Source organism: Salvelinus alpinus, chromosome 2, assembly GCF_045679555.1.
Source record: "Salvelinus alpinus chromosome 2, SLU_Salpinus.1, whole genome shotgun sequence".
NCBI lineage: Eukaryota > Metazoa > Chordata > Actinopteri > Salmoniformes > Salmonidae > Salvelinus > Salvelinus alpinus.
Genome location: NC_092087.1, coordinates 50,430,898 through 50,444,529, shown reverse-complemented (window position 1 = coordinate 50,444,529; position 13,632 = coordinate 50,430,898). Strand labels below are relative to the sequence as shown.

The following is a 13,632-nucleotide window of genomic DNA, read 5'->3' as shown; positions in this document are numbered from 1 at the left end:
AAGGTTAGGACAGGACAGGTTAGACACGGTCCCCTGGCCAGGCTGCATTCCAAATGGTACACTATTCCCTATGTAATGCACTACTTTTGATCTGTGCATTACAGGGCCTTCTGGCCCATTGAAACGCGCACATCGTTTTCGCGACGTTCTCAGCTAACTCGTCAATAGCGCCTTAAAGAGGGCATGCTGTAGGCCAGTGCTTTTCAAACCTTAGGCGTTTCTCCTAGGGAAACCCTAGGCGTTTCACAATTCTGTTGTAGCCCTGAACTAGCACACCTGATTCACCTAGTCAAGGGCTTGATGATTAGTTGACATGTTGAATCCGGTGTGCTATACCTGGAATTGTTCAAATGCATGTAACGGCTGGGGGTCCCCGAGGAGAGGTTTGAAAAATGCTGTTGTAGGAAACTCTGAGGAATAAAGAACAAAGCTGTTTCAGTGGGGTGAAAGTGGTTATTAATAGCTGTCAAGCGAGCACTTTTGTGAGTGACAAGTGACAGAAAGATATGAGGAGCAGGGCCAGAGGTGTGAAGAGAGAGAGAGAGGGAGTGGGAGAGAAAGAGAGAGGGAGAGAGAGAGGAGAAAAAGAGGGAGAGTGTATGTGTATGTGTGTGACAGAGAGAGAGAGGGAGAGTGTGTGTGACAGAGAGAGAGAGAGGGAGAGTGTGTGTGTGTGTGTGACAGAGAGGGAGAGTGTTTGTGTATGTGTGTGACATAGAGTATGTGTGTGTGTGTGTGAGAGAGAGAAGTAGAGAAAAGAGAGAACAAGACAACGAAGGAAAGAGCAGATGAATACATATTGACAATGACCACCTGAGAAATTCCTGGCCACTGGGGTGTGTTTTGGCATTTAATGACGGCTGACATTTCATGGTCCCAGTGTGTGTTCCTACACCCAGTAGAGAGAGCATGTGGGAGAGAAGGTCCTGCTGGGAACTGATTATCTGGCAGGAGTATCCTAGATGGCGGCGTCCCCATGACACCCTATTCCCTTATAGCGAACGGCTAGGGCCCATAGGGTTCTGGTCAAAAGTAGTGCACTATATAGGGAACAGGGTGCCATTTGAGACACATCCGATGTGTGTGTTTGAGATTTTGGTGACAAATTCTGTGCCGGCCTGAGTAGGATTATTATATCATTATGATAGGCTAAATTGATAGGTTTTTCTAGGCATTATGAAGGAATGTTGATTTGCACCTGAACTGTATAAATCTCACATTTCTATATGAGAACGTGTCAACACGCAATTTCTGTGCCTGTGTGTGTCTTTGTATATATGTGTCTGTGTGTGTATTTGTATTTATTATGGATCCCCTTTACAGCTACTCTTCCTGGGGTCCAGCAAAATTAAGGCAGTTATACAATTTAAAAAAATATTACAATACATTCTCAACAGATTTCACAACACATGAAGTGTTTGCCCTCAGGCCCCTGTGTGTGTTTGTGATGATCTGTGTGCGTCACTCACAGCACGCATCCGTGTTTTGTCTGTCTCTGTGCGTTTCTGTTTGTGTATCGGTGTTATGGTTGTGTGTGTTTCCCAGTCTTCCTGCCTCTCTTGATCTCCCTGTCTGTGATTCAGATGAGACTGTGTCCTCTCTGGCTCCCTCCGTAGGTGACAAGTGTTGACGCTTCTGTAACCTCCCGTACCCTTTCCCTAGTGTCTTTATTTGTGCTTCACACTTTCATCATTTCACATTTGCTGTTGACATTCTGATGACATTTCTGGTAGTTATGGGCTGCCCTGTCTGTCTTAAACACACATGTACAAACATGCATAGGCACACACGTTCCCATGCACATACACACGCATGCAAGCGAACGCACGCACGCACGCACGCACGCACGCACGCACACACACACACGCACGCACTCAATGGTTCAGTGACTAAGCAGGTTCCTCTGTGAGTGTGAGGGGGATCAATCGTGGTGACCTTTTTCCTTTTGATAACCTGCTGTTCTCAACCCCTGATTAGTGCCGGCGGGGAAAGACTAGCTCTTCCGGCCCCAAGGACATGAACTCCGACCCTGCCGGGATGGAAGGACCTCTACCCGTAGAATATGAATATTAGAATGTATAACCACTAAGCATCCTGCTGTGGCTCACTCCCTGTTTCCAGAACCACATAACTACAATTATGTTTCTGTATGTCCAGAACCATTCATTATGGCTGCAATAGATACTCTGCTACTGTACACTGAGTGTACAAAACATTAGGAACACCTTGACAAATACTGTCCAGGTGAACGCTATGATCCCTTATTGATGTCACTTGTTAAATCCACCTCAGTCAGTGTAGTTGAAGGGGAGGAGACAGGTTAAAGAAGGATTTTTAAGCCTTGAGGCATTGATTGTGTATGTGTGCCATTCAGAGGGTTAATGGGCAAGACAAAATGTTTAAAGTGCCTTTAAAAACAGGGTATAGTAGCAGGTGCCAGGCACACTGGTTTGTGTCAAGAACTGCAACGCTGCTGGCATTTTCACGCACAACAGTTTCCCGTGTGTATCAAGAACGGTCCACCACGCAAAGGACATCCAGCCAACTTGACACAACTGTGGGAAGCATTGGAGTCAACATGGGCCAGCATCCCTGTGGAACGCTTTCGACACCTTGTAGAGTCCATGCCCTGACGAATTGAGGCTGTTCTGAGGGCAAAAGGGGGGGTGCAACTCAATAGTAGGAAGGTGTTCCTAATGTTTTCTACACTCAGTGTATATCTCTATGCGGAAAAACAAAGTGCTTCATGAAACCTACATCTCTCCTCCCACCCTCATCCTACACACCTCTCTCTCTCTTTCGTGGCTGATCCTAGACCAGCCATTTCAAGGCAGCTCTCGGCTTACCCTCTGCAGTTTCCATATGACAGGTTATGACCAGTGACCACCAGGAAACAGGCTGGTCTGCTATCTGTATCTGGGCCCAGCGATGCAGCATTTCCGTGGTCTGAGGCCTGGGGGCCTCTCTCTGGTTTCTGTCCCAGTTTCCCTCCTCCTGCTCTTCACCTCACCAGATGTGCGTCCCAAATGGCCCCCTACTCCCTGCCGGTGTAGTGCACTACTATATTTTCACACGGCGTAAAGCCAGGGTACTGTAACGAGAAGGGTGTGTGCTATTGTGTTCGAGGGCCTATTGCTTTCTAATGAGCTGACCTGTGCTGCTACCCCCCCACGGCTTAATGAGGTTAACAACTCACTAACGAGATCATCTCACTAACGAGATCATCTCACTAACGAGCTGAGCTAGCCCACCGCACAAGACACACATGCAAATGAGACACACGCGCACATATGCAGGCACGCACGCACATACGCACACGTGCAGGGGTGCACACGCACAAAGATACGTCTGTGTGGGTGTGATTGAGTAGGTTGGGCTTTGATGTGGGTGCCATTATGTACGCGACACAATTCGTTCCGATAGCGATGTAGCTACACGTTAAACAGCACAGATATGACTCCGTTGCTTTCCACAGTCGTCGTCGTCCTTTGTGAACCGGTGGAGTGTTTATGGTGTTCTACTGCCTGGGACTGCCTGTGTTGTTATTGGAAGTCGCTCTAACACACAGTATGACAGGCAGCACCATCTGTGTTGTGTGGAGGGTGGTAGGGTGTGTATTTGTGTGTGTGTGGGTGGGAGTTGTGTGTGTGTGTGCTTCAGTTTGCTACTTCTTCCTGTAAACCCAGGCCATCATTCATTGACATAGACTTTCTGTAGCAACACAGCATCCTACCCTATGGGAGAGCTTATCTAGTGACCCATTGTCATCCTTACATTACTGGCTTCATAATCATCCTTCTCTTGCTTACAAATCCTAATCTGTTTTTGCATCGATTTCATGAGGTTGTTGCAGGCTGGTGTTAGTCTTGTCCAGACTGTGTGTTGGAAGAGGGGAAGGGGAGAGAAAAGAGAGGGGAGACGGAGGGATGGGAGAGAGACAGAAAGAAGTGAGGAGAGGGGCGGTCAGTCACAGTGGGCAGTAATCTGTACTTTGTTCTGCTCTGGGGGAAGTGTTTACAGGTTCTAGAAATGTCTAGATGTCTCAGAAGCCCAAAGGTGCAATGTCCTAAATGGGACCTATTATCCTTCTACACAGGAACTGATGGTGTGGGTTAGACACAGAGAGAAAGAGCGAGAGAGAGAGAGATTTACACTGCTGTAAAAGCCAAAGCACTCTCTACATAAACAACTCTCCTTTCCCTTCTCAGCCCTCTGGTTTGGCTATGTTCTCTCTCTCCCTCTACTCCCCCTCTCTCTCTCTTTCTCCTCTTTATTTTATTTCTCTATTTTCTCTCTCTCTCTTTCTGTCCTCTTTCTCTCTCTCTGTCGTTCTCCTTTCTCTCTCTCTGTCTCTTTCTCTCTCTTTCTCTCGTTTTCTCTCTTATCTCTATGTGTGTGTGTGTCTCACTCTCTACCCTCTTTCCCCCTCTGTCTCCAACACAGTGATATTATGCTGATTCAGTAAAGGAGCAAGAGAGGGGGACATTTGGCAGCACCAACGTGTGACAGGAAGCGAGCTGCTCAAACGCTTATTAGCATCTCATATTAGCATTTTACATTAGCATCCTCTTTATGAACGCAGCCCCCAAAAGGCTAAAGGGACTTCCTGCTGTTTGGGTGTCAGCCATTGATAAGCCTGTAGTTGATGGATAGGGGTCTTCCAGCTGACATTTCAGTACACAGGGACCACACACACACACACACACACACACACACACACACACACACACACACACACACACACACACACACACACACACACACACACACACACACACACACACACACACACACACACACACACACACATACTCACTCTCCTCAGGCCAACTTCTTCACATGTTTGTATGCCATGTTACTGTGTTAGGATGGTTGAGTGAGTCCGAATATGCACGTATTGGTGTGGAGTCTGAATATGTATGTATGGGTGTGGAGTCTGAATATGCATGTATGGGTGTGGGGTCTGAATATGCATGTATGGGTGTGGAGTCTGAATATGCATGTATGGGTGTGGGGTCTGAATATGCATGTATGGGTGTGGAGTCTGAATATGCATGTATGGGTGTGGGGTCTGAATATGTATGTATGGGTGTGGAGTCTGAATATGTATGTCTGGGTGTGTAGTCTGGATATGCATGTATGGGTGTGGAGTCTGAATATGCATGCTTTGGTGTGGAGTCTGAATATGTATGTATGGGTGTGGGGTCTGAATATGTATGTCTGGGTGTGTAGTCTGAATATGCATGTATGGGTGTGGAGTCTGAATATGCATGCTTTGGTGTGGAGTCTGAATATGCATGCATGCTTTGGTGTGGAGTCTGAATATGCAGGTATGGGTGTGGGATCTGAATATACATGTATGGGTGTGGGGTCTGAATATGCATGTATGGGAGTGGAGTCTGAATATGCATGTATGGGTGTGGGGTCTGAATATGCATGTATGGGAGTGGAGTCTGAATATGCATGTATGGGTGTGGGGTCTGAATATGCATGTATGGGTGTGGGGTCTGAATATGCATGTATGGGTGTGGGGTCTGAATATGCATGTATGGGTGTGGGGTCTGAATATGCATGTATGGGTGTGGGGTCTGAATATGCATGTATGGGTGTGTGCTCCTGAGTGTGTAATGTGTATTATTCGAAATATGTAAATAGTTTGTCTTTTTACATGCCCCCTTTTTCCGCCTCACACCCACACCAACACAACCCCATCCCACGCACACTCTGACCATATTCCACATTTTCCATCTCATTTAGGTTTTCCACGTAAAAGCAAACTGCACAGATGGTTAGTTCTGAGAGCCCTGCCTGCACCTGTTTATATTTAGCTCCTCAGTAGAGCACTTGAGGGAGAGAAAAAAACAAAGCGTGTTTCGTTTGTTTGGCATGCCTCCACTCCCTCCACTCCTTCGCCTTCTCGCTTCAACAGCCAACTACATTGAACAAAAATATAAACGCAACATGTAAAGTGCTGGTGCCATGTTTCATGAGTTGAAATAAAAGATCCCAGACATTTTCCATACGCACAAAATGTGTACAAATTTGTTTACATCCTGTTAGTGAGAATTTCTCCTTTTCTTGGCATATCAAGAAGCTGAATAAACAGCATGATCATTACACAGGTGCACCTTGTGCCGGGGACAATAAAAGGCCACTCTAAAATGTTCAGTTTTGTCACACAACACAATGCCACAGATGTTTCGAGGGCGTGGGTAATTGACATGCTGACAGCAGGAATGTCCACCAGTGCTCTTGCCAGAGAATTTTATGTACATTTCTCTACCATAAGCCGCCATGCAACCTTGTTTTAGACAATTTGGCAGTATGTCCAACCGGCCTCACAACCGCAGACCAAGTGTACGGCGTCGTGTGGTCGAGCGGTTTGCTGATGTCAGTATTGTGAACAGAGTGCCCCATGGTGGTGGTGGAGTTATGGTATGGGCAGGCATAAGCTACGGACAACGAACACAGTTGCATTTTATCGCTGGCAATTAGAACGCACAGATGCATATCTGTGTTCCCAGTCATGTGAAATCCATAGATTAGGACCTAATGAGTTTATTTCAATTGACTGATTTCCTTATATGATCTGTAACTCAGTAAAATCTTTGAAACTGTTGCATGTTGCATTTACATTTTGTTTCAGTATATGTTCTGCGGGATTTGGGCAGAATTAGTGAAGGCATTATCTGGCTCACAGGGTGCTGTGGTTAGAGATACTCTCTGCTGCTTATGTAATACAGGATGACCTATAACCCCCTCCATCTCTCTCCTTGGTTGTGTTGTTGGCCATTTGATTGTGTTTGCTGGTGGGTTTGCGTCTGAAATGGCACGCTATACCCTATGTAGTGCACTACTTTTGACCAGAGCACGGTACACTACATAGGGAATAGGGTGCACTTTCGGACACAGATTCTGTATTGGATATGTTGATTGGTCAGGCTTTGTGGCTATTGTTGTGAGTGGCTAATAGACCTTCAGTGTCACAAGAGACGTGTGCGGGGATACGTTAGCTTCGTCCTTGAAAAGTACAGACTCGTTCATTTTTTCCTCGCTCTCACCAAACCTTTGACAGCATCCCTTTTTTTTTTATCTCCTTCCCAGCTGGAGAAAATTGCATTTTTCCAACTGCCCACTTAGATCAAAATGCGCTCTAAAACTCTCTAGATCTGACGGAAGCCAAATGTACTGTGTCCACATTATGATAGCCTCAGCAGGACCGAGCAGGACGGAGTCTGAGGCTGTCCTAATATGGACACCATACAATTGGCTAACGTCAGAACTGTTTCCCAGCTCCGTAACGTCGTCGACTGATTATCCAGTTTCTGTTAGGTGTCCTGATATGGACACTGCACACATGGTAGTTGGGAACAGCATAATGCTGGTGTCGTGTTTCTTTTCATATCTCATCATGTCAAAATGATGTATCTGCCTAGATCATTAGCAGCCATGTTCCACACTGTCCCTAATTAAACCATTACCGACCATGGAAAACATGCTGTAACCATCACCATTATTAGGATGTATAGTTTAGGCTTAGTTTAGGCCATCATCATAAATAGGCTAGTCCTATCTGTACAGTTCACATGAATAACCTATGTCTAGTAACAGTCGGATTTGTTGGGGTTAGGTAGCTAGGTGGTTTTGTGCAATTATTGTTTTATGGTCGACTATATTCTGATTGGTCGGAAGATGGATGCGCTCCCTCTGCATCATTTGGTGTCATCTCCGAACACAGGAAACGTACTCCTTGCCGGTGCTTCTTCATTCCCGTTCATGTAGCGCGGTTAGAGTTTAACATCCATCGGTATCCCTCTACTGAATGTGTAAGTCTCGGTGTATTTGGAAAGGTGTGCCAGATATGTTTGAGAGAGCGGTGTGTGTGTGTGTGTGTGTGGTGCTCAGGTACACCTCAGTGTTTCTGCACCTCATGGTGTTACACAACCATAGCAGAGCACCCCCCCCCCCCCCCCCCCCACCCACACTGGGTTACTAATGAGCCTAGACTGGAGAACACAAGCAAGGAATCACACAAACACACACACACACACACAGCTCTAATCTTGTCCACCAGCCGGCTCTCTCGAACCGTTGGGTTTCGTAGCGCCTCAGAACGGGGACTTGACTGGAAGTCTATGGCAGGAGCGGACGAAACAACCGCCGGTTTTAATTGGCTGATCTCTCTGTCCATTCACCATCCAGCATAACCCTTAGAACGTCCTGCCGACATTGTGGACTTCAAGGAGCGAGCAGCGCAAGTGATGCAAAGTATGCATCTTAGAAATAGCTTTCACATACGTGCTTTGTATGCCCCGAACTCAGAATTCATTGTGCTTCCCAAAAACAATATGGCCATTGTGATCGAACGTTTATTTTGATTGGCGATTTTCGCCATATTTCAAAGTCCCGTCTCATACAGCTGTAGCAGGCTCGCACCCTCTCCTGCCTCGACATCAACCACATCCCTTTCAAGTCCCACTTTGTTGCGCGGTGTTTACAGGTTCTATGCGCCTGCAATTATTTTCTGGGAATGAGGTTAACACAGCTCTAACCTGTTAACATTCACTGTTCATGCACCTACAGCACAGTCTCACACTTGCACATTTACAGTACAGTTGTACATTGACTGATAAACCCTTGCACACACTGACACCCCAAAAAGCAGTCGCATACCCTCGCACTGTATTTACACAATCATACGAACTCCAATACAGTCACTAATTCACTTTCATCAGATGAGAAGGCCAAGGAGCTGAGTAGTGGCGAGAGTGGCACTCCCAGGCCTTATCGCTGGAGAGACTGTACCTGTCAACCGCTGTTCTTTGGGGCCCTCAGATTAACATTCATATCAGGCTGCCTGTTAGTTAGGAGCCCCCAGGGGCCATGGCCCAGACACACAGACAAAGTGACTAAATTATTTCCCTGAATGTGGCGCGTTAGCTCGCTCGTTCTCTCTCTTTTTTTTCATGATCAATTCTATTTCCTTACCTCCTCCCTCCTTGTAACATAAACACGCTATCTCTACACATTTTGTGCAGGGAGCAGGTTGCAGGTAGAGTAACTCACTTGTAACTTGCCATTCCTCATGCTGCTGCTGCACACTCAATTCTGGAGTGTATCCAAACTCCTAACACATTTGTAGCTTAAAATGTGACATTTAAAGTATACTGCAGTGAATTATGGGAGCGTAGCAGTGGTGTCCTCTACTCATTTAACACCTGTGTTGTGCTTTCCTTTATGAGCTTTATGCTGTGGGACTGTTTTGTAGTCTATTGCTATATTCTTTATTTCCTCCTCGCAGGTTAAAGAAGGCATCATAACAATAGAGGAGGGTGTCCTAATATGGACACCGTAATAAGATAGGATCTATGGTACAGTGGTACCGATGGTAATCGCCTATAGAGGTGTTTATGAGGTTATTTGTTATCGCCTTGACGCCGACGATACACGTTACACACAGATGCCATTTCTCCACGCCTTGAGGCTCTGGGCCCAGCTTCACAAGGCGTCGAAGAGTATGGTTGCTATCTAGGATCAGTTTAGCCTTTTAAATCATTAATGAATAAGATTTCATGGACAGGGAGGGAGGGGCCTGATCCTGGATCGCTTTGTAAATACGGGCCCTGGGCTACAAACATGGTGCCACCGTCTCTCGTTGTGCTTTTCCTAACCTGGTAATAGAAGCATTTAAATGTTCCCATTTGATCTGAGAATAAAACAACTCCTGCTGAGACTAAGGCTGTCCTAATACGGACACCGTAGTTCTGTCTCATCGATCAGCTCTTTTAATCGGAAATGGAATCGGTTTCTGCTAATATCCTGTCTTTTGATGGGTTTACACCCTTTTTTCCCCGCAGGCAGACTGTTGACATAATCAATACCTCCATAGAGGTGTGGTGGCAGTGCATTGGAGACTATCTGGTTGTCTCCAAAATGGCACCCTATTCCTTAAATGGGGAACCGCATTTGACCAGGGCCCATAGGAATCAGGTTAAAAGGAGTGCGCTCTATAGGGTATAAGGTGCCATTTTGGATGAACCCTGCTGTTGATTGAATGTGAGGGGTGACAGTCTGTATCTAACTCTCTGTCGATGAGTGTTATCTGCTCCGTGAAGGGCTGATTACATCTGAACAGTTGACTGTGGAACTAATTGCAGTTGGGTCTCTGTGTGTCTCAACACTAATAACCATAGTGCTGATTTGTATTCATGCAGCGGCCGTCTTCCTATGTGCTTCAAAGCGCTTAACATTGTCTGGTGATGAAGCCTTCTCATGCAGATGAAAGGGTTGACTTAAACAACTACAGGGGTTTGAGTCCTTTAGCCAGCTCTGGCCTAACCTGTCTGTGCTGCGGCTGCTGCTTGAAGCACCTGATCTGACCTCAGACACGCTTCTTCATAGATATATCTTAGATAGTTTGCCCAAAATCTAGGAAGGACCATCTTTCTTGAACCGAGACTTTATCCCACTGCCTGCTTGTTTTAATCTGAGGCCAATTTATCACAATCGGAAGAAGTTCCGATCCTTTGAATCCGTCTTTATTATGCTGGTCTTTGACCGTATGGTGTGAGAGGGTGTCTATTTCTTTCATTTAGTAATGGTACCCTAAGATGCTTTTATTTTTTTATACCCCTCCATCACTCCCTCTTTATCGAATCAATTTTTAGCAAGAGTAACCAGTCTTTCTCCATATGTGTTGACTCTCATATCAACATAAAGGTCAATGTTAAACAAGTCCCCTGTGTTCAGAGTCAGTACACTCCCTGTTAAAAGCCTTGGCTCTCTGCCACCACTGTAGTCTCACTGTACAGTACTTTATTGCTTAGCCTGACCACATCGTTTCTACAGTATATTACAGCCATATGAAAGAAGAATGACATAGTGGGACCGGTATTAATATATAGTGTACTACTTTTTGACCAGAAGAAGTACACTATATAGGGAATATGGTGCCATTTGGGACGCAGCAGCAGTGTAAATTAGCAGCCTAAACCTTCTACCAGACAGCTGATTTATGGGGGAGTTGTGTTTTTACATTTTTTTTCCCCGGTTAGGAGGGCACGCTTAATTTGTAAGTGCTGCTGTGAGCACAGCGGCAGTGTAGACAGCTAGCTATTCCTGTCCTCTTTCATCTCAATGTTACTCAAGCGTACTTTCACGTTGTTTGACAAGTATAGCACCTCTTTTCATCTACCACCGTCCTACTGCTACCCCATTATGTTTCACTATGGTATGATAAAGTCTATGGAGAGCGTCAATGTGAACAGCATATATATCTTTTAAACTAAACTAGGCCAACAAGTATTTTGTTGATGTTGTTTCTTCTTGACTTTAAATGTTCTTCTCCTTGAATGATCGTTGTGGAATAATCTTTAGTTTGGAGACAATGTTTGGTTTTATACAATCCTGTACCATGCAGTTTTCTAAATGTCGCTTTTTGTTCTGTCTGTGTTTCAGAATAAAGAATGGCTCTGTCTGAACTGCCAGACCCAGAGAGCTTTGTCTGGGGCCCTGGGAGACACGCCACTTCCTGCTCCTCAGCCAATGGGATCCCCACGGCACCCAGCTCCAGCCAATCAACCACAGCCTCAGCAGAGAGGGCCCAATCAGCAGGCAGGGCTACGGCCCACTGGTCCTCAACAGCAACAGAAACCACCGGGTGCCCAAGTAAGTGGCCCTCCTTTCTCCCCTGCCAAACAGGCAGGGCCCACCGCCCAAAGCAAGGGGCCTGCTCAACCGTCCCCTGCTAAAACAGCCCAGCCCTCTCCTGCTAAGGCACAACCGTCCCCTGCTAAAACAGCCCAGCCCTCCCCTGCTAAGGCACAACCCTCCCCTGCTAAAACAGCCCAGCCCTCCCCTGCCAAGGCACAACCGTCCCCTGCTAAAACAGCCCAGCCCTCCCCTGCTAAGGGTGCACCCTCCCTTGCCAAACAGACAGGACCCACCACCCAGAGTAAGGGTCCTGCCCAGCCCTCCCCTGCTAAGGGCGCACCCTCCCCTGCCAAACAGACAGGACCCACCACCCAGAGTAAGGGTCCTGCCCAGCCCTCCCCAGCCAAGGGCGCACCCTCCCATACCAAAGCTGCACCCACCCCTAGCAAGGGTGCACCCTCTCCTGCTAAGGGTGCACCTACCCAACCTAAACCCAACCAGAGTGTACCCAACAAGCAGTCTGGTAAACAGCAGCAGGGCCAGGAGAAAATTAGAGTCGCCACCAAAACTCAAAAGGAAGCAGAAGTCAAAGCCTCGCCCAAGAAGGGAGCGCCTGAGACCATCACCACATCAAAAGATGAAAAGAAAAAACCTGCTGGAGACTCGCAGAAGTCAAAACACCATGACGTGAGCGACCTGCAACTTTGCAACTTCAACGTCTTTACCACTGTTATTCGTCTTGATTTACCGCCAGACTTGTATTTACCTTCATTTCAGTCATTCTTGACAGTTGTCGACGTCGTCATCATCTTCATCATCAATGTCATCCTCTTCGTCAGTGTCATCATCTTCATCGTGAAGTGTTTCCATAAATTGAATCATTTCTTTCTCTGTCTGTAGTCTTGTGCTGAGCGATGAGTGCTTTCTGAGGTCGGTTTGGTTCCGGTTTGATCATGGAACATTTTTCGTTTTTCGTTTTTTAATTTTAGATTAAGTGCATTATGAAATAATGACATGAAAATGATTTTAGAGCTTTTTAATGGATATTTCAAAGCCAAAAATAGGGGAACTTTCAATTGCTAAAACATTGACAATATTCCATTGTCTCCATCAGGTCCACATTGGCTAGACATCAATAGAAAAATATGAAATTACTATGAAATAGTAAAATATTTCAGTTGTGTATATTACATAGTTTTATTTGAAAAAAAATTACGTTGGTCAATTCGTTTTTTAATAGCCGGTCAATCACTCAGCACTACTATCATCATCATCATCAGCAGCAGCAGCATCAGCATCATCATCATCACTGCCATTATCATCACTATGATCATTACATTATATGGAGGCTGCATTACACAAATAGGAGGCTGCAGGTAGTCTAGCAGTTAGAATGTTGGGCCAGGAACCAAAGGTCGCTGGTTCGAATCCCCTAGCCCACTAGGTGATAAAATCTGTCGGTGTGCCCTTGGCACTTAACCCTAATTGCCCCTGTAAGTCGCTCTGGATAAGAATGTCAGCTAAATGACTCAAATGTTAATTACCACCACTGCTATCATCATCATTGCAACATATCATTCTTATCCCCAAGCATCAGCTGTTTATCATGCACCAGGTTTAGTATCTTTATCTTTCATCAATCATAATGTTAAGCCTGTGTTACCTTTTAATATGGTCATCTTTCTCTGGCATTGCGATCGTGATTAATCAGTGTTATTAACATGCAATGCCCCGTTTTTTTTTTTATATATATTTTTTTTAATACTTAATCATTATATTTTGATCAACTTGTTCATTTATTTCCGTCATTCTTCAATTGTATTGCAGTGATTGCATTGGAAAATGTATTATACAAGCATGTAGCAAAAATATCATGTTTTTTTCTTTGTGCGTTGTATTGTTGTTTGTCGTTTTTTTGTCACTTTTTATCTCAAGCTTTTTATTTTGTCATATTTATACCATGTCGTGAAAAAGTATTTG

The 13,632-nt window shown here is 45.5% G+C and overlaps 1 protein-coding gene across 2 annotated transcripts in view; it reads left to right on the top strand.

The window, feature by feature from the left end:
- LOC139542924 (protein bassoon-like) overlaps positions 1 to 13,632 on the top strand; it is a 125,775-nt gene that overhangs the window by 68,175 nt on the left and 43,968 nt on the right. The window contains exon 4 of one of the 2 annotated variants that reach the window (XM_071348914.1): positions 11,458 to 12,339. In XM_071348914.1, the coding sequence (XP_071205015.1) occupies positions 11,458 to 12,339 (882 nt within the window). The remainder of the gene's footprint in view (positions 1 to 11,457; positions 12,340 to 13,632) is intronic. The other variant, XM_071348924.1, reaches the window with a different exon arrangement.